Raw genomic sequence first — 25,919 nt, 5'->3', positions numbered from 1 at the left:
GTATTACTAAACATTAATAAACGATCAAATTGATCACGGAGCGATCTGTATTCAATAGGCACAAGTTTGGGAAACGTAGCCAACTTTTCCGGTTCCATTGTTTACAGCTGTGGACTTGACAACCGGATGTGGCTATTACTCAGATGACCAACGATTTAGTTGAATCGAAATCACAACACTGGCGACATCGTGTGGAAGCTATAGGAACTGTATTTTCAGCCTTAAGTATTTTTCCTTCCAATAGACAATACATGGACTGGCGGATTGTTGTTTTTCTCCGTCGATTTAGTGACCAGGTTTTCTGGCGATTTTGACCACGGAACTCGTTCTGTTATAGTCACAGACACCATTGAACCAGTTCTCGAAACTTCAGTGTTTTCTATGCACTCATACTAATCATATGCATATACTATATTCCTGGCATGAGTAGCAGGACGTTGAAATGTTGCGCGATTTTTAACAGAATGTTGAAAAAAGTAGCCCGATCTCTAACAGGTTTTAAGAGCAGTTGGAGGCCACGGAAGGAGTGTTGTATGGCATTGAAGCTCGTTTGGAGGTTAGATAGCACAGTGTCCAAGGACGGGCCGGAAGTATATAGAATGGTGTCGTCTGCGTAGAGGTGGATCAGGGAATCGCCCGCAGCAAGAGCAACATCATTGATATATACAGAGAAAAGAGTCGGCCCGAGAATTGAACCCTGTGGCACCCCCATAGACTGAGATTAGACCTGGGCCCTCCAGCCCCATTAGACCTGGGCCCATCAGACCTGGGCCCTCCAGCCCCATCAGACCTGGGCCCTCCAACTGTTGCTGGAGGGAAAAAAAAATACCCTCCAGTATGTTTTCAATCAAACCCCAGTTGTAACGAACCTGATCCAGCTAATTCAAATAATCTAATCATCAAGCTTTGATGATTTGAATCAGCTTTGTAGTGTTAGGGCAAAACCGAAATGTGCATCCTTTGGGATACCGAAGACCGAGTTTTGGAATTGCCGGGTTGAGGATAAGAGTGTGATTTTTGGAACAGGTATACACCTCAGCCACAGCCAAACTCTATACCAGTGCTTACACTTCCATTTCAATTGAATAGGAACCCTTTGGAAATGTTTGGTTGTGTGGGAGGTTTACTCAAATGATGTGACTCACACAGAGCAACTCTTTGTTTGACAGTAAACAAATAAACCTCACAAGTGCAAATGTTGCTTTCGGTGAATCATTTGAATGGCAAACTAGTAATAGGGTCTAACGTGTTCTCTCGTCTCTAAATACATTTGCCCATTTGTTCCGTGTGTTTTGAGAGAACTGCTGTCTCAATGGTTGCTTTCCTTGCCTCCTTTAATTCTATAATGGCATGAAAATAATGTGGTTGACCTTGTCGATTGCTATCTATATTCATGAAAGAATGGTGATGGAGACATGAAGCCATTTTTTAAGAATAATGAGAAACAGATTTGGTCTTCTATAATGAGCGTATTATTTAAGATGGCATATTCCATAAGGATTACACATTTTTATAATTCAAAGGTTAACTTTTCAGTTTTATTGTGACTCAAAGCTTCTTTTGCTTCTCCCTGCAGGCTCTTCTCAGCCAATGGTCAACGTTGGCTCGCTGGGGGGCCCCGCCCCCGTAGCTCAGCGAATGTTCCCCCAGACACAAGGCATGATGGGCATGACCATGGGCCAACAGGGAGGTGGTGGCCCCACACCTGGTGCCCTCCCTGCTGCCAGCCAGGCCGACATGAGCCTCTCCTCTTGCGGGGGCGTTATGGACTCTGCCTTACAGCAGCAGGTACTCTACAGTAACATGAACATGCACCCCTCCCAGCAAAGTTCAATGCAGAGGCAGCCCGTAGGCAACATGGGCGCCTCCTACAGACAGAACATGCTCGCCCAGCAGCAGCACCTCAAAAACCAACCCAACGCCGCCCTGCTGAAACAGCAGCAGCAGTTAGCCAGACTACCCAGCTCCATGCCCAGTGGCAACATGCCCAACACCATGCAGAGTGCCCAGAGCCAAGCCTGGCAGCAGCACCAGGTCATGCAGCAAGCCATGGGTGCCCAGCAAACTCCTTCCAGCAACGGCGGTCTCGCGCCCAATTCCTTTGTCAACTCCAATGCCTTCCACATGCAGCAGCAGACCCGCATGCCCAACAAGATGCCTGTTGGCAACACCCCCTTCGGCGCCAATGCCAACGGCAGGCCCATGGCCGCCATGAACCCTGCCCAGCAACAGATGATGCAGCAGGCCCAGCAAAGGACTGCAGCCAACCCCCAAGTTTCCCTTGAGCAGCCCTTAGGGCAAGTCTTACCCAATCAGCAACAGACTCAGCAACAGCAGGGTTCCCAAGGCCAAGGGGTGTTACCGGACCTGGGGGCCTTCAGTCAGCCGCAGGGGGGGCGTTCGGTCAGCCAGGGGCTCCAGTGCAGCCAGCAGGGCTACCAGATCAACAGAACTGCCAACCAACAGCAGCAGCAGTTGCCGTTTGGCTACAACACTGGATCAGGGGCTAGCAGTCTGCCCAGCTTCCCTGGGGAGGGTGACCTGGTGGATTCTCTGCTGAAAGGACAGAGCACGCAGGAGTGGATGGATGATCTGGATGAGATCGTTCACCTTTTCCGGTCAGTAGATTAAGACTGAAAGGACAAAGAGCCACTAAAGACAATTGGGACTTCAGGCGACAAGTTGAGGGAGTGAAAGTTGGTGTATTAGTTCCAAGCCAATTGCCAATGAAATGCAGGAACAGCGAGGGTTAGTAATGGAATTCTGTTACTGTTCTGACACTGCTAGGAGACTGTAATTCTCAGTATTTTGTGTACTGTGAATATACAGTACACAAGTTGTATATAATGTTAAGAGAATTAATGATGGTGCGCAGGGCCAAAACCTGTGTGATTCCTATTGGAGTATTTTTTTTATTTTTATTATTATTATTTTTTTCTCCCAGGACTCGAAGACGTATAGAGTACTCTTCTTCTACTACTACTATTACTACTACTACTACTACTACTACTACTACTACTACTACTACTACTACTACTACTACTACTACTGAACCTGTGGCTCAGTACTAAACCACTGACTCAAGGGTGAACCGAATACTCCACACACATATACACACACAGCCTCTTCTACTTTGTTTGAAGTTGCAGCCTTCAATGCAAATACATGCTCGGTGTAGCAGAGGTGAGCAAGTAATACATTCCCCCCTATGTAAAAGGTTTGTGGTAATACACAAGAGTTTTTGTTCACGGTCTGCTCATAAATAGACCTGTGCCATTTCTCCTCTACTCTCAAACCAATGACTAGGTGAGCTAAAGAAACTCAACTGTGGTGGCCATATTTGTTTGGTTAGCCAGTGTCCGTTTGTTGCTGAGTGGGGACCCATATGTTGAACTGTCTGAAGTCTTTGATTTGGAGACCAGACTGTTTCTCTGTTTTGGAGTTGTGCAATTACCCCCAATGTAGGTAGGTAGGTTTCAAATGTAAAGTGACAAATGGGGACCTTGTCCCCACATCTCACACATACACTTTTGAGTGATTCTTGTATCATGTTTCTAAAATGGTCTCCCTTTAGGTTCCTTACCATGTTTGACCAGTTTACACACTAAAATCATCGTCTTTATTAAACATCCAGCCCACTGTAATTTCAATAACCAAGCTAAAAGAGAAGATAATGTACAGATTTGTCTTTAGTCATGCAGCTTTTATTTTATGTTAGTGGAAATCATTGCCTTAAGACACATTGCAGCCATTATTTTTTGCCATAACCTTGATTGACAAATGCAGCCTCTTGAGTTGGGATATTAGATTTTTTTTAAATTCCATCCTTGTTTGTGTCAGGGGATACTTGTAAATTTGTATATTTTTTTGTATGCATTTCCTATTGTTTTTGCCGAAGATATAGCTTATTTTTATATGTATATTGCAGCTGATTTTTGTAAGTATTTTATACTTTTAATATGGTTCTCTGTAAAACAAGAGTATTATGTGAATATAGTTCTTTAGAAACAGACTCTGCGTTTTGTCTTTGTATTTTTGTGCATGCTTGAATTCTAACTAGCTAGCATTACAGTATTAATATTAGGTGCCAACATTGGATTCACATTGTTATCACATTACAGTTAATCATGATGTGATGGTTGATTACTTTCTTCCATCTGTTTTCTTGTCCTTGTAATTATTTTTGCATCAAGTAGCACAGGAAAGGGGAGCTCCACTCTTCGGGGGCCTGGCGGACGAGTCGACACACTTTTGCCCTAGTTGACACACACCTGACTCCCAAGTATCAAAAGATCAAGGTGTTTAACCAGATGTAATGGCTAGGGCTGGGCAAATGTGTGACTGACACTAATCAGGCCCCTGAGGGCTACTCATCCCTGATATGGCATAGGATCTATGCTGATACCATAGCTAGACATGCAGTGTATTTGGACCCCTCGACTTTTTCCACATTTTGCTACGTTAGAGCCTTATTCGAAAATGGATTAAATTGTTTTTTCCCCCTCAATCTACACTCAATACCCCATAAAGACAAAGTAAAAATAGGGTTCTTGGTCACCTCCCTAACCAAGGCCCTTCTCCCCCGATTGCTCAGTTTGTCCGGGCGGCCAGCTCTAGAAAGAGTTGGTGGTTCCAAACTCATTCCATTGAATAATGATGGAGGGCACTGTGATCTTGGGGACCTTCAATGCTGCAGGCATTTTTTCGGTATCCTTCATTGTGCCTCAAGACAATCCTGTCTCGGGGCTCTACGGACAATTCCTTCGACCTCATGACTTGGTTTTTGCTCTGACATGCACTGTCAACTGGGGCCTTTTATGGACAGGTGTGTGCCTTTACAAATCACATCCAATCAATTTAGTTTACGACATGTGGACTCAATCAAGTTGTAGAAACATCTCAAGGATGATCAATGTAAACAGGATGCATCTGAGCTCAATTTCGAGTCTCATAGCAAAGGGTCTGAATACTTATGTAAATAAGGTATTATTATTATTCTATTTATTCTATTTTATTCTATTTTTACTTTAATACATTTGCAATAACTTAATTTCGCTTTGTTTATTATGGGGTATTGTGTGTAGATTGAGGATTTTTAATTAATCAATTTTAGAATAAGGCGGTAACAAAGTGGAACAGGTCAAAGGGTCTGAATACTTTCCGAATGCACTGTATGTGGACTCATGAAACAGCCTGCTCCTGGTCCATTGCACTTGCACAACATGCAATTCAATCATATATGGCTACCATGGGCGTCCTATTTTTCAAAAGTTAACGGATTTGGATTTTGGCAATAGGTTAGGATTAATTGTTAGAATTGGGTTTTTCAAAATGTAAAAATGAGATGCTGATCCCCTGGATAGGAATTCATATTTGGTAGTCTAATCTGACCTTTGCATTTTTCAAAACTTAAGGTACTGATTAGGATAGTTTTGAAGCTGAAATTCAGGATGATCTTGATCCCACTTGAAGGGTGGATTCTGGGTGTACTTAAGCACAACAACCAAGAAATGTCTGACTAAAGTGAAGTTAAAAATATATAATTACTTTCTTACATTACTTTCTTACATCTGATAACTAAATGTTCATTATGTTAACAGAAGCATCCCATTAGATAATAAATGACCCTAATGATAAAGGCAACTCAAATCAGGAAGTTGCCGCCTCTCCCCTGAGTTGACGCCTAATGGTCTACTCAGTCAGAGAAACAGTTTGCATCTGAACACCAGGTTGAAAGGAGAGGCACTTTTAGCTCGAAGACATGCTGGATCAGGTAGTGCTCATTGCAGGAGTAACGGTGTTGGGCGTGTTAGAGCAAGGTAAGTTGATCATATTTTCTTTCTATAAAAAGTGCAGTGCCTTTATGATAAACCTGTGGTCATTATCATAGTTCTAGTAATTAAGTGAACTTGTATTACAATGTATGTAACATTGTAAATGTTAACCTGTGGCAAAAAAATGCATTTCTTATCAAAAGATCTGATTCTTTGAGTGTTGGTACAATTTCCTTGTCAAGAAGTGTGTGGGGAAACTATTTTTCAGATTTTTATAGCATGGATTTTGTGACGTGTGTTTTTGTTGTAGCTTACTTCTCTCTACAGGTGATTTACGCCAGACGCAAGTACTCTGTCTCTCCACCCAGCACCTCAGGGCCTCCAGAGTTTGAGAGAGTCTTCAGAGCTCAGTACGTCTGCTAGATCTGAAATGACAAATGTCTGCAATTAATACCGATTTCATTACTTAATTTCCCCAAATATAATTTTAGTATTAAGTTGTCCTTCACCTGCACTCAGAAATTGATGACACTTGATAAATGTCCCCCAGTACTTAGCGGGTGACATGCAGATGCACCCGATGTTAATCGTGCTCTCCTTGAGTTGTTTATTAGTTCAAAGAAATCACCCCAGCCAGTTGTCCCAGTTTAGCGTTATTATCTGTGATTAAATAGGAATCAGCACGTTAGTTGTGCAGGGCTTAATGATGTTGATGGCTGTCGATGGTCAAATCTGTGGCATGATAACAATCGTGTTAGCAGTGAGTTTATGTGACTATTACATCGGTGCATGCTAGCTAACACTTATTTATATACAGCAATCATATGCCACATCCCAGAAAGCCCCTCAGTCCCTAACAGGTACATATACCCACATGTATAAATCAGGAATGTACAGGAAACGTGTACACATTGTAAAACTATTCAAATAGAATACAGTTTTCAGAACGTGACTTACCCCTTGAACTTTTTTTCCAGAAACGGAAAATATTTATTAGTATTCATCAATAAGTCGATACTGTTGCTTAAACACAGCACATTCATAATTAAGGTATGTGTGTACTTTTATACCCAGTAGTTATGAAAGTAGCGCTCATGAGCCAAAAGTGGTACCCGAAAATAGTGTACGACATCATACATGTGTACCATGTCATTGCCCCGCCTCTCGCTCTGCTGTGTGTGCAACCTTACTCGCTGCCACTCAAATGGAGAGGGCCCGAAGCTCAGAACTCTTATTTGCTTGGGGGCTGGCCCATGTAGGGGGAAAAAGGTTAGAAAAACAGTCTTTCAAATGAGGGATTTCGTGGCTAATTGAGGTAACCAATTTGTAAGTCGCTCTGGATAAGAGCGTCTGCCAAATGACTTAAATGTAAATGTAATCTATGAGCAGAATTACTATTTTTATTTCATGTTTATAAACTGGATGGTCAGAGGCCTTGAATGCTGATTGGCTGACAGCCATGGTATATCAGACCATATACCACAGGTATGAGAGAAGATACATTTTTACTTCTGTAATTACATTGGTAACCAGTTTATAATAGCAATAAGGCATCTCAGGGAGGTTTGTGGTATATGACCAATATACCACGGCTCAGGGCTGTGTCCAGGCACTCTGCGTTGCGACGTGCCATATACCACACTCCTACCCCTTGCATTACATTTTCATACTGGTTAGATCTGACGTTCATGATCTCCCCGTGTCTGCAAGCGGGGCCAATAACAACCCCTTTATGGTCATTGGAATTGAACCAACCAAAAAGAGTGCTTGAATATTAACTGTTAGCAGAATTAAGTTCTCAGGGTTCATGAACTGAACTTCAATTAAAATACTCAGTCTGTACCCAGAGTTTGTAAGGTTCTGGGGGAAATGAAACAGACCAGTCAAAAATAGTCAGTGACGTTTATTCTCGAGAGCTCTCCTTATCATTTCCGGTACATTTGTCTATATACCTCACATTTCATCTGAAATGTCCCTCAGATACAATGGCAACATAGTTCACAAGTCTTCTCACACTGTCTGCCACCTGTTAAACAATCTACTACAAGCCCAAGGTCTCTCCCTCCCTGAGTGGGGACAGAATGTCCTGTAAGGAACACAGTATTCCAGCCAGTCTGACGATAGCTCCATTTGTTTCTAACAAGGAACAGAAAGTCCTTGTTCTAATTCTTGACTAAAACTACACACATATTTAGTCAAAGGTGTTTTCAGGTTCTGAAAGTACTTGAATTTGGCACTCTGAAATTCAAGTACTGGAATACCTTGAAAATCTGACATTTTCTGAAGTTGGTACTTGAAATTTGTTTTTCATCCCTGTTAGTGAGCATTTCTCCTTTGCCAAGATAATCCATCCACCTGACAGGTGTGGCATATCAAGAAACTGATTTAAACAGCATGATCATTTATTTAAAAAATGTTTGCTCCTTTGCACCCCAGTATCTACTTGCACATTCATCTTCTGCACATCTATCACTCCAGTGTTTAATTGCTGAATTGTAATTAACTTGTGCTGGGGACAGTAAAAGTCCACACAATGCCACAGATGTCTCACGCTTTGAAGGAATGTGCAATTGTCATGCTGACTGCAGGAATGTCCACTAGAGCTGTTTCCAGAGGATTTAATCATAGTTACTCTAACATAAACCCTCCCTGACCCAGACGACGCTAGGCTAATTGTGTGTCGCCCCATGGACCTCCCGGTCGCGGCCGGCTGCGACAGAGCCTGGGCTCAAACCCAGAGTCTCTGGTAGCACAGCTAGCACTGCGATGTAGTGCCTTAGAACACTGCGCCACCTGGGAGGCATAAAGCCATTTTGTGGGGAATAACCAATTCTGATTGGCCGGGCTCCCAAATGGGTGGGCCTATGCCCTCCCAGGCACTACCAAGTCATGTGAAATCCATAGATTTGGGCCTAATACATTTATTTCAATTGACTGATTTCCTTATGAACCATAACTCTGTCAAACCGTTAATTGTTCTGGTTGCGTTTATATTTTTGTAAAATATAGATTTAAGTCTGCCTGGCAGAATATTTATTTTTACTTTTTTTATTTATTTTATTAAATCTTTATTTAACCAGGTAGGCTAGTTGAGAACAAGTTCTCATTTAAGACGGGGCTTTACCTAGCAAAGACTTATAGATGACCTGGAGCCAGTGGGTTTGGTGACGAATATTAAGCGAGGGCCAGCCAACGAGGGCATACAGGTGGCAGTGGTGGGTAGTATATGGGGCTTTGGTGGCAAAGCGTATGGCACTGTGATCCAATTTGCTGAGTAGAGTGTTGGAGGCTATTTTGTAAATGACATTGCCAAAGTCTAGGATTGGCAGGATAGTCAGTTTTACAAGGGTGTGTTTGGCAGCATGAGTGAAGGATGCTTTGTTGTGAAATCGGAAGCCGATTCTAGATTTAATTTTGGATTGGTGATGTTTAATGTGAGTCTGGAAGGAAAGTTTACAGTCTAACCAGACACCTAGGTATTTGTAGTTGTCCACATATTCTACGTCAGAACCGTCCAGAGTTGTGATGCGGACAGGTGCGGGCAGCGATTGGTTGAAAAGCATGCATTTAGTTTTACTTGCATTTAAGAGCATTTAGAGGCCATGGAAGGAGAGTTGTATGGCATTGAAGCTCGTCTGGAGGTTAGTTATTAAGGTTATTAAGTGTCCAAAGAAAGGCCAGAAGTATACAGAATGGTGTCGTCTGCGTAGATGTGGATCACAGAATCACTAGCAGCTAGAGCGAAATTGTTGATGTGTACAGAGAAAATAGTCTGTCTGAGAATTGAACCCTGTGGCACCCCATAGACTGCCAGAGGTCCAGACAACAGACCCACCGATTTGACATACTGAACTCTGTCTGAGAAGTAGTTGGTGAACCAGGCGAGGCAGTCATTTGAGAAACAATGGCTGTTGAGTCTGCTGATAAGAATGTGGCTATTGACAGTCTCGAAAGCCTTGGCCAGGTCAATGAATACAGCTGCACAGTATTGTCTCTTATCGATGGCGGTTATGTCGTTTAGGACTTTGAGCGTGGCTGAGGTGCACCCATGACCATGGTATTTGCCAGACTCAGCCAGTGATGTAGTAGAGGGTAAACGCCGTTTACACACCTTTTTTATTTTGTTAATTATCATTTACCCACTTATTGCGTTCCCAGCTTTGATCAACGCTCAGAAGCCTTCTTGATCTGACAAACATTGTACAGCTAGCTCTGCAAACGAGTAGAGCCATCTATGCTCGTTATGTAGGCCGTCATTGTAAATAAGAATGTGTTCTTTAACTGACTTGCCTAAATAAAGGTTCAATTTTTTTAAGTAAGCCTGCTCCCCCGGATTTTCCTTGTTAGCGTCGCATTCATTCACTACTCTGCCCAACGGGAAATTCCGCCCACGACATAAACGGATGTTAAAAATAACTACCTTATTCCAGACCAGTGTGGGAAAGTAGCAGTGAGACGCTGCTGACAGTGGGAATGTTTTTAACCTCGCCCGACTCTTGCCGTGTCAACATACTTCCCCCAAATAAAAGCATTGACTCTCGGAAAATGAGTGTACAACACTCTAGTCAGTCTACCTAGTTAGGTAGCTCAAGGACTCTGGCTGTTACCTCGCAAGCGAACGTTACCTGGCTATGACTAGCTGGTTAGAAGGATGCAGTTGGAAGCTAACGTTGAACGGTGCCTGGCCTCAGCAGGAGCGGTTGACTGAAATTAAGTTCGCTAGCTATAATCAAAAGTTGGGCTATACATTGTCGTAACAAAACACATTTTTTTCTAGCGAGTAGTGAGACAGTGGTGAGTCGGGCTGCAATGGAGGAAAATGAGACAGAGGAAGCATTGAAGCAAGCAGGGAGAGAGGTTAGTTGTACAGTGGTTTTATTTAACTTGGCAAGTCAGTTAAGAACACATTTGTATTTACAATGACGGCCTACCAAAAGGCCTCTTGCGGGGACAGGGGCTGAGATTAAAAATACAGGACAAAACACACATCACGACAAGAGACAACACTACATGGAGACCTAAGACATTATTTGGCACCGACAACAGCAAAGGGCAAGAAGGTAGAGACAATACATAACGCGAAGCCGCCACAATTGTCAGTGCCCATGGTTGAGTCGGAATGAAGAGATTGAGATCAAACTGTTTTGAGTGTTTGTTCCAGTCGCTCGCTGCAGCGAACTGAAGACGAGTGACCCAGGAAAGTGTGCGCTTTGGGGACTTTTAACAGAATGGGTCCCATGTGGGGTCCCCTAAAATTTAAATAGGGTTCCCTGAGAGAATATTTTATTTTATCAAACACATGAACTTGTTTCTCTTCAAATGGGTATAGAATGCATCATTTTAGAGGGCCCTTCACGCTGTCGGTAATTCATTTTAATGACATGTTGGGACAGCCTGTGGGACCTAAAATGTCGTGTGAAATAAAGACAATTTCATGTACACTGAAAAAATAAACGCAACATGCAACAATTTCAAAGATTTTACTGTTTACAGTTCATATAAGCAAATCAGTCAACATCAATACTGACTTAACATCATGTATGTAGTAAACAAGTAGTGAAACACGCATTGTTGAGTAGAACTTGTAATGTGATAATGAATAGTAAAAAATAATAATCATGAGGTTGTGGCGATATAATGCCATCTGGTGGCGACTAGAAACTATTACATGAGAGGAGCTATTACAACTTGATGGTCCTTGAAAATACATATTAGTACTTGAAAGTCCTTGAATTTGACTTGCAACTGTCTGTTTGAACCCAGGAATATTTATCCAAATACATTACAAGATCATTTGGTCAGGAAAAAATGTTATAATCAGAAATGGCATGCCCAAAAGCAACTGCATTTGCCACCTCGGTCAAGAAAAATGGATTTAATGTTTGCCTAAAAGCTGCCGCATTTGTAGAATTGCCCATATGTGCTTGCTATGTATTTTTCAATGATTCTTGGATGGATTTGTGTTTTTCTTTAGAGCCAACTGCTCTGAATATTTCCCTATCTTCATCATCATCCTATGGGTGTCTGGACTCTTCTTCAGCCAAGGTAGGCACCCAAAATAAATTCTCTGCTGCTTCAGTGCACCCACAGAGCCCCATGCCTTTTCTGACAATTTCACTGAATGTTTTTATAGTGACTTCCTCTTTGAGTCAAATTGACTACCATTGAGGAAGTGAAAAGAAGATTTTATGTTTGACGACAGGCAGAGATGGGCAAAAGATACACTGCTCAAAAAAATAAAGGGAACACCTAAATAACACATCCTAGATATGAATGAAATATTCTTATGAAATACTTTTTTCTTTACATAGTTGAATGTGCTGACAACAAAATCTCACAAATTATCAATGGAAATCAAATTATCAACCCATGGAGGTCTGGATTTGGAGTCACACTCAAAATTAAAGTGGAAAACCACACTACAGGCTGATCCAACTTTGATGTAATGTCCTTTAAAACAAGTCAAAATGAGGCTCGGTAGTGTGTGTGGCCTCCATGTGCCTGTATGACCTCCCTACAACGCCTGGGCATGCTCCTGATGAGGCGGCGGATGGTCTCCTGAGGGATCTCCTCCCAGACCTGGACTAGAGCATCCGCCAACTCCCGGACAGTCTGTGGTGCAACGTGGCGTTGGTGGATGGAGCGAGACATGATGTCCCAGATGTGCTCAACTAGATTCAGGTCTGGGGAACGGGCGGGCCAGTCCATAGCATCAATGCCTTCCTCTTGCAGGAACTGCTGACACACTCCAGCCACATGAGGTCTAGCATTGTCTTGCGTTTGGAGGAACCCAGGGCCAACTGCACCAGCATATGGTCTCACAAGGGGTCTGAGGATGTCATCTCTGTACCAAATGGCAGTCAGGCTACCTCTGGCGAGCACGTGGAGGGCTGTGTGGCCCCCCAAAGAAATGCCACCCCACACCATGACTGACCCACCGCCAAACCGGTCATGCTGGAGGATGTTGCAGGCAGCAGAACGTTCTCCACGGCGTCTCCAGACTGTCACGTCTGTCACGTGCTCAGTGTGAACCTGCTTTCATCTGTGAAGAGCACAGGGTGCCAGTGGCGAATTACCTGAGCCACTTGTGTGGGTTGTAGACTCCGTCTCATGCTACCACTAGAGTGAAAGCACCGCCAGCATTCAAAAGTGACCAAAACATCAGCCAGGAAGCATAGGAACTGAGAAGTGGTCTGTGGTCACCACCTGCAGAACCACTCCTTTATAGGGGGTGTCTTGCTCATTGCCTATAATTTTCACCTGTTGTCTATTCCATTTGCACAACAGCATGTGCAATTTATTGTCACAGTGTTGCTTCCTAAGTGGACAGTTTGATTTCACAAGTGTGATTGACTTGGAGTTACATTGTGTTTAAGTGTTCCCTTTATTTTTTTGAGCAGTGTATATAAATATATGTTTTTACAAGATACTCTAATGGTACCAATGTATCAAAAATAAAAAGCTAAATAATTTTGTATTGGATCTAGATGAAATACAGGTATTTTGTATATTCAAGCATTTTATAACATGCCTTCACTGCAACAACATTCTCAGTAATGGGGCGGGGGGGAAATGACTTGCTATTAATAACTGATATTTGGTTGTTTATCAACCTAAACTGACTAAGTCGCTCTGGATAAGAGTGTCTGCTAAATGAACAAACTGTACATGTAAAAATGAACAATTGCAAAGCACACTGGGTATTTATTATTGGCCTTTGTTTTGGGGGTGGAGCTAATGAGAGTAATACTGAACATGCTTTGCAGGTGTTCATTTTAACATTTACGTTTTGGTCATTTAGCAGACACCCTTATCACACCATAGTGCAATTAGACTTCTGATACCGATGCCAGGACGCCACAATTGTGAGCCGCTGTAAAAAATGGTTATAGAAAACTATTTTGAAAATATACTAATCTTGTTACGAAATACATTGGATTCTAGTTCAGGCCATTAACAAAAATTACATTTCAAAAGCCATTAAATATGTATTTCAAATACATGTAACAGAAATACTGCCGATCTCTGACAGGCACGGTCTATTGACTTGGAATACAAATATAACCGATACATAGCCGTTGATTCTTGAAGAGTATAACTTACAAATGTCTCATGAGCTTAGTTCAACTGTCTCACTTCATCACAACCCAATAATATAAGCTTGTTTTACTCCATTGTTTGAAGTATGTAATTGTTATCAAACACTGTAAAGCCACAAAATATGATTAAAACTGTTCTTTTTATATCATGGATGGTCAGTCCTTGCATCCATAGCTCCATATATGAATTTGAGAGTGGTTTCTCCTGCCCCCATCCCTCAGCTGTTTACTGAAAGAAGTGGCTGAGTGACCACTTTGTTGTTTAATTCCCAGATTTCCCTTTTAATTGCCAAATTATGATATTTTTCTCTTTATCACCTAGGTCTGTCAGCACTATGTGGACTCCTATACCTGTACGGGCGCTACCAGTACTTCAGGGGTTATGCTAAATCGGCACATGGACGGTAATGGACCTATCGGTTTGTCCCTCGGGGCCTGTTCCTATAATTATGCCTCATTTCTTGGCATTGCAGATCATCGTTATGTTCCTTGGCATTACATGTCTGGAGTATTAGATGATTGATTCTCAAGAAAGAGAGTAAGGAGTGATTTCATTTTGAAGTATAGGGTCAGAATCATTGTTCCCTCATAATAAATAGCAGCAGGTGCCTTTTACATGTGGATACCAGAGCCTTCTTTTTGCAGAGTTGTCAAAATGGGGTGGTCTGTCTTCTATTATCTGGAGGCTTGAACATTTTCTCAACTGTCACTTTCCCTGTATCTGTCCCATAGGATTTTTTTTTTTTTTTTTAGAAAAGTTGAATCTTGTGTTCTGTACAAATTAATTTGGTTGCGTTTAGTCAATATACTCCAAACCAACAATATCAATAGTCATTGTTTCTTTTTTATGCAATGCGTTGCTGATAATTTTATTTTCTCTTTCTTGCTCTTCCCAGACTAGCCCCTCTGTATTTCAGTGCCAAGGTTCTGTGGGTTCTGATCGGGTTCTCCGTCCTGGGGATTCTGGGTTCTATGTGTCGGTTCTACCTGGATCTGGACCTGAAGCAGCTCGCCAGCTCTGTCCTCGACCTGACTGAGGAAGAGGGTGGGGGACTATAAGGGATGAGCAGGAGGAGAAGAGCTTAAAGGAGAGATGATGGGATACACTAACAACTGTAGACAAGCTACCTTCATTGCCAAATCAAGACAACTAAATGGAATGGTTGATTGAAGTAGGGAAAGATGTGTTCCAACCTTGAGCTGCAGGTTTGAAATAATAGAAGTGTCCGGTCTCGGCCTATCGTAGGCTGTTTTACGAACTGCTTGTGTGCCATTTAGATTGAGGTTACAGTCCCCCTAAACCAAGGCATGTTTCAGACTGAAATATGGAACAAAAACATTTTTTTGATGAAAACAAACAGGGTAGGCCTATCCATTAATTAGTAAAGTTAGTTTCGTCTTTTCCAAAAACCTGCATTCCAAGTGATAGCTCATATCAAACACATCCAAAAGAAAACACCTGCCAAATGTGGGTATCTAATGGTTAAGAAGGGTAACATTTAAGCTTTCTAATGCTGTTAACTGTATGTCTCATCTCATACTATTAAGCGGATTACTCCTACTATTAAGCGAACAGTGATATTGATTTGAAAGAAGCACCTGTTTGGGTAGCGTGAGTCGCAGCTCAAATTGCGCTTGTCATCCTTCATTTAGCAAACCACCTTGCAACTCCAGTAGGCCTAAGTGTTTTTCAATTTAGACAGAATATAGGCCTAAGCATTTTATTTAGTTGTCCAGTGTGCTGTCTGACTAGTGTGCTAGCTAGCCCGTGTGTTTAGTGGCATTAATTTGCCAGAAGAAAAAGGCTTGTGGAAAACGCAACTCCCTTGCTATCATTATTGCCAAATAATAAAATGTAATCTTACTTCACTTGTCTACTATTAGGCTACTGTAGAAGGTTAAAAGTATATAAATGATCCACATGTCCTTGTAAAATTAGCATGCAATTTTTTTAACTGAAAAAAAGTGGTTAGACTGTCGTATGTGTGCTGATGCATCCAAACAATGTTAAAGCCCCATGCTTATTGTATTTTGAAATCGCTATGTCTGAATCTGTTTTTTTATTTATTTCCCAGGGCCTCCTTTTGCCATTGAAATGTTCAGTCTGATATTGTGGGTGTGTTGATAAAAATGTAAAGATATTTACATACTCAGCCCTTATTGGTGGCTCGAATCATCTAGACCAGGGATGGGCAACTGGTGCCCCAGCCCTCCCTTTGTAGGCCCACGGACCAATTTCCAAAGACCAAAGAAAAGATTGTTGCGATCTAAACTTGCAGTAATCATGGTTGAATTACCAAACATTTCTCTCCACTCTATTGCAAAATATGGAGATTTTCAGCAAACTTGCTTTAAAACTGCAAATTTTGCTTAGGGCCTCAAAGGCTAGGGCCTGCTCTGACTGCATGTCTGGGTATGCAGACCCACGAGCCACTATGGCCTCCCTTGATGAGTTCAGATTTTTTGTGGCCCTCACCCCCATTGAAGTTGCCCATCCCTGGTCTAGACTTTCTCTATCCTACCCCACGTACCCATTCAAAGTAGGAGGATACACATGCAAATAAAAGATGACTGGTCATTGGTCAGAATAATTCAATTCTGATGTCATTATCTGGATCTAAAATGCCATCTCACCTAAAGAAATATACTATACATTTTAACGATTAAATGGGCCAAATTCTGTGCATGTTAACTGACCATTTTATTTTGGGTAAGGTAAACATGACCTGTTTTTGGCCAATGGGCAAGTGCCTTTGAGAGCTGGAAGGCCCAATGCAGCTGTTTCTATATCAATATCAAAAATATCTGCGTAACACATGAGTACCTTACAGTAATTTTAATTTGACCTTTATTTTCCTAGGCAAGTCAGTTAAGAACAAATTCTTATTTTCAATGGCGGCCTTGGAACAGTGGGTTAACTGCCTGTTCAGGGGCAGAACGACAGAATTGTACCTTGTCAGCTTGGGGATTCGAACTTGCAACCTTTACTAGTCCAACGCTCTAACCACTAGGCTACCCTGCCGCCCCATATAATGCAATAGTTTTTCATTAAAATTGACCAAAATAGCTTTTTAGCTAAACTGTATTTTTCTAGCAAGAATTTTGCTACGAGTAACTTGGAGTGGTCTTAGTGGGGAGGAGAATTTAATGTCGCTATTATTAGCAGTGAGGTTAGGAACGCTGTTTTTGGTCTATTAACCAACTATTTGCCTGGTGATGTCAAGCCCAAGCTAAAGCCTGTTCAAACAGGCTGATTAGAAGGTCCTGTGTAGATAGTTGCTTGTTGAAAATACAATCAGGAAATAACACTGATTCATTTTTTCACAAGTTTAATCAGCTTTTGAACAATATGATATAAAACACAGGGAAAACAGATTTTTGATTGCACTGGGCCTTTAATGACATCACAAGTATATTGTGTGAAATGGTTTTTGGAATCCCCTGTTTTCCATTGGTGATTTAGTTTATGTTGTATGGCCCAGTGATCTGTGCTGGATCTTAGTGTTAAACCTCAAGAAAAAAAAAAATCATTTGGATTACTGTTGATAATTGATATCTGCGCATCTGTAAATTTTTATTTGAATGTAATCTTTGGTGAGATGTTCATTTGCACTCATTTACTTTGTATTGAAATTGTGTCTTCATAAATAAAGCAGCTAACTTTGTGAATGTTAAACATTAGTTTTTCTATTTGTATTGAAGTTGTGTAGAAATTTGAAATAATTTGAGACCTATGCACATATGGAACACTACTGTGTTTGGGCTCCTCAAATCCTTCAGTTTTACCAGTTTGTCATTTGGGGAAAATCTGATTTTAGTTTTAGGAAAAGACGACAACCACAGAGAGAACAGCATATGGTACCTTTTAAAGACTTAATTGGAGATGGGGGGGGTCAATTTAATATGAGGGGATACAACGCAGCTTCTGCTACGTCTGCTACGTCACAGTGGAGTAATACTACTTTATTTATCATGTAAATATGGACATTTTAAATTATTTCTAAGGGTTTGTTCAATTTGACTTGTTTTTGGATTTAAAAAAAATATTGCTTATTTCTGGTGGTTTTGACCCACATATTTGCAGTTGGACTGGCAGGTCACCTGTTCTTGGCTTGGCAAGCTGGCTAATTGTTTGTTTTTTCAAATGATGCATCGACACTGGACCAGCTTTTTCGTTTGACCTGTCTGCTGGTTCCTGATCTTGAGAGGAATGGAAGATGCAGTGCTGAGGCAGAGGGCTCGTAGTGAGGACGACTGGCTACGACACTGTACTGTGTGGGTGAGCTTTCTGGTGCCCAGAGCTGCTGTATGGCACCAAGAGGGTGCCATACATTGTGAAGGAGAAGTCCAGTAGCTGAACCATCATCCTTCCTCTGATCAAACCATAAACTGTCCCTCCATCTTTGGAAGATGCATGCACTCAAAGATTTGGCCTCTCTTGCTTGACCTAGCTATAGCTAGGCTACTCATGATGTATTCCTTGTTGGGTTGTTTTTTTTGCCTTTTTGAAGCACTTTAAGATTGCTATGAAAATAATTATACAAAATGTAATTTAGGATTATTACTATCCCAGAGTCTTGCTGTACACTGGAATGATTCTAAATGTCATTGTCCTCCAACATTTCCATGCCGTTGCTATGGTGATGTGCAAAGATTCCGTACCATAACAGAATAATAAGTCATATTTATTAAGTTCTTTTCTCAAACCCAAGGCGCTAAACACCTTGAGAAGCATGAAAAGCATCAGAGAGGAGTGGCAGGAGGAGTGGGTAAGTTTATGATTAAGTCTACATCTCCATCTGTGGTATTATTTATTTTTTTAATAAAAAAATAAAAAAATCCTTTCCCCAACTTCGATCTTGTCTCACCGCTACAACTCCCCAACGGGCTCGGGAGGTGAAGGTTGTGTCAAGCTTCCTCCGAATTATGAGTCGCCAAACCGCGCTTCTTAAAACCCACCCGCTTAACCCTGTTCAACTGACAACGAGGTCAGTCTACAGGCTCCCTGCTTGCCACAAGGAGTCGCTAGAGCGCCATGGGCTAAGTGAAGCCCCTCCCCATATCCACTAATCCTGACGGCGCTGGGCCAATTGTGCGCCACCCCTATGGGATTCCTGATCACAGCCGGTTGTGACACAGCCCGGGATCGAACCCTGGTCTGTAGTGACGCCTCCAGCTTGAATCAGATCAGGTCTGACGAACTCTCTTTAAGATACTTGGTGTGCAGGTTTTCTTTGTAGGAAATAAATGTAACTAAACTATGTGGATGTTTAGAAGAGGTACTGGTCCTATCATCATGGGGCCTTAATAGGATGGTAGAAAAGGCTTGGTTGTTGATTGCACTCTGAATGGAAGAGGAGGTGCTTCTCTTGCCAAGACTTGAACTTCTACATTCACTTGAATGTTTCCCAGAGCGGGAACTCTTAACTGAACACCACAAGTTTATGTATTGAGGGGCTGTTTGACTGTTTATACAAACCTTTTGGAGGAATTTTTATTTTTTTTACATTTGTGAATTCATGCAACATTCTGTACATAATGTGTGGTCAGGTGTTTTTAAAGCAGGGTTGGAGCAAAGGCATGCACACCCTCGAAAGGAATGTTGGCTATCCCTGTCCTAGATGTTTAGGGACTATGGAAACACTGTTTTCAGTTCTCTTGTGCACGAAATGAATGTTGTGCAATGCATCATGCCTGCATTAGTGTAAAACATTCCCAGACAAATGTATTAAATGATTCACCAGGGCAGGAGCAAACACGGCGCAGGAACCCGAGATGAGCTAGAGCGCCGCCCCAAGATGTCCATATTCAGAGAGATGTGGGATAAACTGGGGACCCCGTCGACGGCCCTCCGCTCCCCAGGCAACTGGAACCCCAAACTCCCACCCGCCAGGCTCGACGCCTCCCTTTCTTCACTCTACTACCTTGACTTCAACTCCCGTGAAAACGAGCTGGGGCCCGATTACGCCCCCCTGGCCCTCACCCTGGGGGGCCACAGCCTCATCTTCCAGGAGGGCCAGTGGCTGTTGCAGCAGACGCCCCAAGGGGCCAAGGGCCGGCGTCCAAAGGCAGGGGACCGAACCCGCATCCGCCGCCTGAAGAATAAGAACCGGGAGTTACAGGAGGAGAATAATGTCCTGAAGATCCGGGTGGAACTGCTGATGGACATGCTGGCAGAGACCACAGCCCGGCTACAGGGCTCTGATCCTGGGGAGGGGGGCAGCCAGGACAGCCTAGCAGTACCACAAACACCCCAGATGAAAAGGGCAAGCTTCAAGATACGTTCTACTAAAATAAAGTCCTAAAAGAGTATGATAACAGTGGGACTGTGTGAAATGGATGAAATGGTTCCTGCTGGACGAATAAATGGAGGTTGACTGTCATCTGTTTCATTGGACTTGGTGTTTTTTTTTTTTTGAATGATAAGTATTTGACTGGCAATTCTATCCTGTGCTAGAGCAAGTGTGTTGGCGGTAGGGCAGCTTTATACCACTGCTGATGCATAGTTGTCTGCTGAGTGCTTTCGGGTGTGTGGTGGACTGATGGGAAATGAGGACTGAATGGACTGAATGAAATGTTTTTCGCTTTCAATTGGCTGACGCAGATAATTAGCCAGGATGTGCTATGTAAAAAAAAACACACACAAAAAACACAAAAAACAAACATTTGTGATCCCTCTAACTTTTCAGTTGGACAGTGCAACGAAAATGTAGTGCGTCCCATATCTTTCAATTTTGCTTTGCCCCAAAGCATGGCTGTCATTGAACACCATTGGTTTGACTGAGTTTTGGATGCGTCATTTCGGTCAGTTTGGAAGCACCTTTAGGCTATTGTTGTGTACTGGTTTGTCCAGGAACAGTATGGTGCACAGATGCTTTGGTGGTTACACCATAACTGATGTCACATTAGCTCTTATTTTCCCTTAGAACTGTGGGTAAAAATACATCTGTGCCAATGGACTTCCTGTCTGAAATGAAGCTTTTCCACACGGTGTTCCACAGCTGACACACACATTCTAAACATCATGATCTAATTTACAAGTATTGTATTGATGTTTAGAAGCATAATTCATTTCTCATTGATACTGTATGTGCATCACACTAACCCTATTGATACCCTGTTTGGAATTTTGCAAAACCATAACGGGCAGCTTTCAAGGTTCAATCGGGTCTCAGGTCTATGTAACTACAGCTTATAGACCCAGGTGGACCCGACCATGGCTCTGCATAGCCTTATAGCATATTTATTTTATGCTAATAAGGTGAATTTATTGAATTATAGGCCTAGCCAACATATATACAGTGCCTTGCGAAAGTATTCGGCTTTTGCTGCGATTACAGCTGTAAGTCGCTTCGGGTATGTCTCTATCAGTTTTGCACATCGAGAGACTGAAATTTTTTCCCATTCCTCCTTGCAAAACAGCTCGAGCTCAGTGAGGTTGGATGGAGAGCATTTGTGAACAGCAGTTTTCAGTTCTTTCCACAGATTCTCGATTGGATTCAGGTCTGGACTTTGACTTGGCCATTCTAACACCTGGATATGTTTATTTTTGAACCATTCCATTGTAGATTTTGCTTTATGTTTTGGATCATTGTCTTGTTGGAAGACAAATCTCCGTCCCAGTCTCAGGTCTTTTGCAGACTCCATCAGGTTTTCTTCCAGAATGGTCGTGTATTGGCTCCATCCATCTTCCCATCAATTTTAACCATCTTCCCTGTCCCTGCTGAAGAAAAGCAGGTCCAAACCATGATGCTGCCACCACCATGTTTGACAGTGGGGATGGTGTGGTCAGGGTGATGAGCTGTGTTGCTTTTACGCCAAACATAACGTTTTGCATTGTTTCCAAAAAGTTCAATTTTGGTTTCATCTGACCAGAGCACCTTCTTCCACATGTTTGGTGTGTCTCCCAGGTGGCTTGTGGCAAACTTTAAACAACACTTTTTATGGATATCTTTAAGAAATGGCTTTCTTCTTGCCACTCTTCCATAAAGGCCAGATTTGTGCAATATACGACTGATTGTTGTCCTATGGACAGAGTCTCCCACCTCAGCTGTAGATCTCTGCAGTTCATCCAGAGTGATCATGGGCCTCTTGGCTGCATCTCTGATCAGTCTTCTCCTTGTATGAGCTGAAAGTTTAGGGGGACGGCCAGGTCTTGGTAGATTTGCAGTGGTCTGATACTCCTTCCATTTCAATATTAGCGCTTGCACAGTGCTCCTTTGGGATGTTTAAAGCTTGGGAAATCTTTTTGTATCCAAATCCGGCTTTAAACTTCTTCACAACAGTATCTCGGACCTGCCTGGTGTGTTCCTTGTTCTTCATGATGCTCTCTGCGCTTTTAACGGACCTCTGAGACTATCACAGCGCAGGTGCATTTATACGGAGACTTGATTACACACAGGTGGATTGTAATTATCATCATTAGTCATTTAGGTCAACATTGGATCATTCAGAGATCCTCACTGAACTTTTGGAGAGAGTTTGCTGCACTGAAAGTAAAGGGGCTGAATAATTTCACACCCAATTTTTCAGTTTTTGATTTGTTAAAAAAGTTTGAAATATCCAATAAATGTCGTTCCACTTCATGTTTGTGTCCCACTTGTTGTTGATTCTTCACAAAAAAATACAGTTTTATATCTTTATGTTTGAAGCCTGAAATATGGCAAAAGGTCAAGGGGGCCGAATACTTTCGCAAGGCACTGTGTGTATATATATATATATATATATATTAGTTCACCAGAAGAGCAACTTCGCTGATTAACAATCTTTGGTCACTCTGGTCCAATCGGGTCTCCGTCCGGGCCCAACTTTTTGGACCGGGGAAGTCCTACATTGCATCCCCAAAAGACCGGTAATCCCATTCCCCCTCGAACAACTGGGATGCATCTGCAGAAAGATATTAAATCAGAGAGAAGAAAGAGAGGAAACGTTTGTAGCTTGTGCCAGCATGGAGAAAATCTGTGGCGCTTCCTCCTCTGAAGTCCTGTGAACATTCAGCTCATCCAGAGTTTACTGCGATCGGGTCCTGATATGCCCTCAACTGCTCTTAGTGAAGGAATTGCTTATAAAATCCAGATAAAACTCGAGATTGACTGACAAAGAAATAATCAGTTCTGGTAGAGACTTGGACATTTATCTTTTAAGTCATAACATTTATACATATATATATATTTCAATGATACATTTTTCATGAAATGCTGACGCCATCATTTACACTGCAGCTTTATGCTCATTTTGTCAGTTATAAACGTTTGCTTTCAGTTGGAAGATAACAGAACACATTCTCTCATCCTAAGTGGAATGTAAGTACTCCATTGAGAGACAATTTGCAGGCATGTGAAGAATGCATCTGTTTGAACGGTCTTATATTTAGCTAACATTATCGAATCAACCGCGATGCTAAAAGAAATAGGTTGTCTGTGGAATGCTCAAACTTAAATTGAAGCCAAGGATTCACTTTTTGAACAATGGAGAGGACATGCAAGAGGAAGCCATTTTGAAATAATGGGACATGCTATGTGCCAGTGCCAAACTCTTTCCCGAAGTGTCAGTGCATCATGCATTAAGAGAAACCGTTTAATTGAACAGATTGTAACTTGGATAATCAAGGACGTTTAGTTTGTGTGTAGCAGTGATCGGGGGAGGGGATAATTGTAGCTTCCTGTCATTGTGAATCCTCATGTAGCCTCCTCTGGCCTAATGACCTTATGTCCCCTCACTAGACACTCCCATCAAGGTAAAACCACTATAACAACTTTCTCTCCTGTCACTTGACCCCTATGGCACTCTACACATGCATTCACATCCCAAGAACGAATTGCAACAACGATACTTGTTGCAGAAATAACCTTATGTGTGCTGCACAGATACAGTAGGACACAGAGTTGTGACGTGCTCCTAATTGGCCTTCCCCTTGATTCATTGCTTCCTTTTCAAAACCTATTGGTAGAGAAAATCTGAAGGTTTCTCGTTTCCCTACCTTTCTCACTTGTGTGTTAGTCAGACCAAAATTAGTCTGTGTTTTGGATTGTTCAGTCTCCATCTCCATACTGCATGATGGCGTATCCTGCTCAGGGGAAGTCAGCCATTCTCTGTCAGGGTAAACATTCCTGTCGTTGCGTCGAGGCTAGAAGCCAACCGGATCAGAGTCTAATGTTAACTGTTTCTCTGGCCTGGTTGTTGTCTAAATCACCACTTGGAAGCCAGAGGGGAAGTGTTGACCCCCCCCAGGTGAAAAGACAGTGGGTAAAGTGTTTACTCTCGATGGCCGAAGTCTTAAATTGAGACATGGCGTGCGCAACTGACTATCGCCCAAGTCCCCCATTGACATCAATGAATGGCTTACCCAAGTTTCCCTTGACATCAAAGTATGACTCATTGAAAGCAATAGGCCGACATGATTTTCACCACACGTAAGCCTGTGTGTCTCAATATAGAGTGTAGAGGCCCTGTGATGGAGTTCCACAGTAGCTGGAGGGGGGGGGGGGGTAATCTATGTTAAGATCCTAATCACTTCCTCTTTATCAGAAAGGAACGCGGACGACAATGGGACCCTTATGTGTCAGTGTGTGGTGTCGCTTTTTCTTGTTTGCTTATGATAAGGACTCATGCTTTCGTGTTTCTGTACTTCTTGATAACTTCCATTTAGATGTGGCCAACAAGACCATATTGTGACGGTTTTCCACTGATTTTTGATGACAAGTCGTTATGAGTGGGAATGTGTTCACAATCGAGTTACCAGGGGAAACGAAGGTAAAAGAAAAGTCGAGCACAACCTTTTCCTTCCTCTTCCTATAACCCCTTCAGTTGTGTTATGACATGTTCTGTTATATCAGATTCCATCCTCTGTCGTCGCACAAATAAGAACACTTCCGTTGAAGTCAAACGCCGCAGTCGGCAAGGAAAACAATTGAACCATAACAGAGGTGAATGAAGCTACACAGGTTTTGCTGATGTTCCCAAGGGCTGCGATGGGTGATTGTTCAGGCTGGTGTTACAATATCACAGACGGTGTAGGGAACTGTCGTTTGGCACAGCCTTGTTCAGTGTGTTGTCACCACTCCGTTTCATGCTGCTGGAAGGCCTGGGTAGAGCTGTTACTGGTGCTAAAAGCGAAGGGGGTAACAGCTGTGTCAGTTTTGAGCGTTTTGTTAGGATTTGACATGCTGGGCCGAGGGCAGGTTGGACAAGAGTTGGTGTTGGCTCCAAAGAGTGCCCATGATACATACAGACATTTAGTGCCTTTATTCTCTAAGTTCTGTAGTGTCGTGAACCCCATGGGTTTGGACAGAGCGGAGACAGCGACGCAAGAGGGTCCACTCCCGTCAATCTGTTCATGCTAGAATGCAGCGATAAGCAGACCAAGTGTGTGAGTTTTGTATGGAGGTCTATGAGAGCGTGTCAGATTTGGTCAACAAAACATTTGATCGTTAGATGAGGCTTATTTGATTGAATAGAAATTGTCACGTTTAGGTTGCGAATGTACGGATATAAGTGGACGCACGTGGCATTTCGTCAACGTTGAAAAATGATTTTATATCCGAGTTGGCAGTTATTCACACGCGTATCTGCCCTCTCATTGACTAGAATGTTCCCACCCGATCTCGCCGCCTACCTTCCACCTTTGAGGATATGCATTTCCATTGTTAGAGTGGTCACATGACTATTTTGTCAATGTAAGATTGGAAATTCTCTGTGCTGCACTAAGTAATAAAAGCCAGCAAGAACCGTAGTAATGGTCTGATTTAAAAAAATATATATTTTTTTATATATATATATTTTCTACTAATTTTCAAATGATTATGACACACGAACAAACCACACACTCTTGCTGTATAAAATGACAGGATAGTCGCCCATCTACAGAAAACCTTTCGACGCCTCTGCCATCTTTATTAGTGCACTGGCACAACATTCTCTCCCCTCACCACCTCTCTCTCTCTCCCCCACCGTCTACACTTGACATTGGTGTTCCAAGACCACCATCCCGGCTGCAGGAAGTCATGTTTCTGGCACTGACCACCAGATGGGATTTAGCTACTTCCTC

At 42.4% G+C, this 25,919-nt stretch overlaps 3 protein-coding genes across 6 annotated transcripts in view; all 3 read left to right on the top strand.

Moving 5' to 3' along the window:
- Positions 1-4,012, top strand: part of maml1 (mastermind-like transcriptional coactivator 1) — a 38,818-nt gene extending 34,806 nt beyond the window's left edge. For all 4 annotated transcript variants that reach the window (XM_064973971.1, XM_064973972.1, XM_064973970.1 and 1 more), the window contains one exon: positions 1,577-4,012. In XM_064973971.1, coding sequence (XP_064830043.1) covers positions 1,577-2,631 — 1,055 coding nt within the window. In that variant the 3' untranslated portion in view covers positions 2,632-4,012. The remainder of the gene's footprint in view (positions 1-1,576) is intronic.
- Positions 4,013-5,716: 1,704 nt separating this feature from the next.
- ltc4s (leukotriene C4 synthase) lies at positions 5,717-17,549 on the top strand. Its single transcript, XM_064973968.1, has 5 exons — positions 5,717-5,819; positions 6,085-6,184; positions 11,749-11,819; positions 14,196-14,277; positions 14,770-17,549. Exons 1-5 carry the CDS (start codon positions 5,762-5,764, stop codon positions 14,930-14,932), a joined length of 474 nt encoding a protein of 157 aa, XP_064830040.1. The 5' UTR covers positions 5,717-5,761; the 3' UTR covers positions 14,933-17,549.
- A 2,122-nt stretch (positions 17,550-19,671) lies between these two features.
- On the top strand, positions 19,672-20,178 carry LOC135545211 (protein chibby homolog 1-like). Its single transcript, XM_064972838.1, has one exon. The coding sequence runs from the start codon at positions 19,672-19,674 to the stop codon at positions 20,176-20,178; it is 507 nt and encodes a 168-aa protein (XP_064828910.1).
- Positions 20,179-25,919: the final 5,741 nt, after the last annotated feature.

The sequence above is a fragment of the Oncorhynchus masou genome, chromosome 9 (genome assembly GCF_036934945.1).
Source record: "Oncorhynchus masou masou isolate Uvic2021 chromosome 9, UVic_Omas_1.1, whole genome shotgun sequence".
Taxonomy (NCBI): domain Eukaryota; kingdom Metazoa; phylum Chordata; class Actinopteri; order Salmoniformes; family Salmonidae; genus Oncorhynchus; species Oncorhynchus masou.
This window is presented reverse-complemented; position numbering and strand designations above follow the sequence as displayed.

Excerpts from the sequence above, each read along its gene's own strand:
- ltc4s (XM_064973968.1), top strand. The coding sequence starts at position 5,762 with ATGCTGGATCAGGTAGTGCTCATTGCAGGAGTAACGGTGTTGGGCGTG. Across the intron at positions 6,185-11,748 it reads GAGAGAGTCTTCAGAGCTCA|AGCCAACTGCTCTGAATATT; the intron begins GTACGTCTGCTA and ends GTTTTTCTTTAG. Across the intron at positions 11,820-14,195 it reads TGGACTCTTCTTCAGCCAAG|GTCTGTCAGCACTATGTGGA; the intron begins GTAGGCACCCAA and ends TTTATCACCTAG.
- LOC135545211 (XM_064972838.1), top strand. The coding sequence starts at position 19,672 with ATGTCCATATTCAGAGAGATGTGGGATAAACTGGGGACCCCGTCGACG.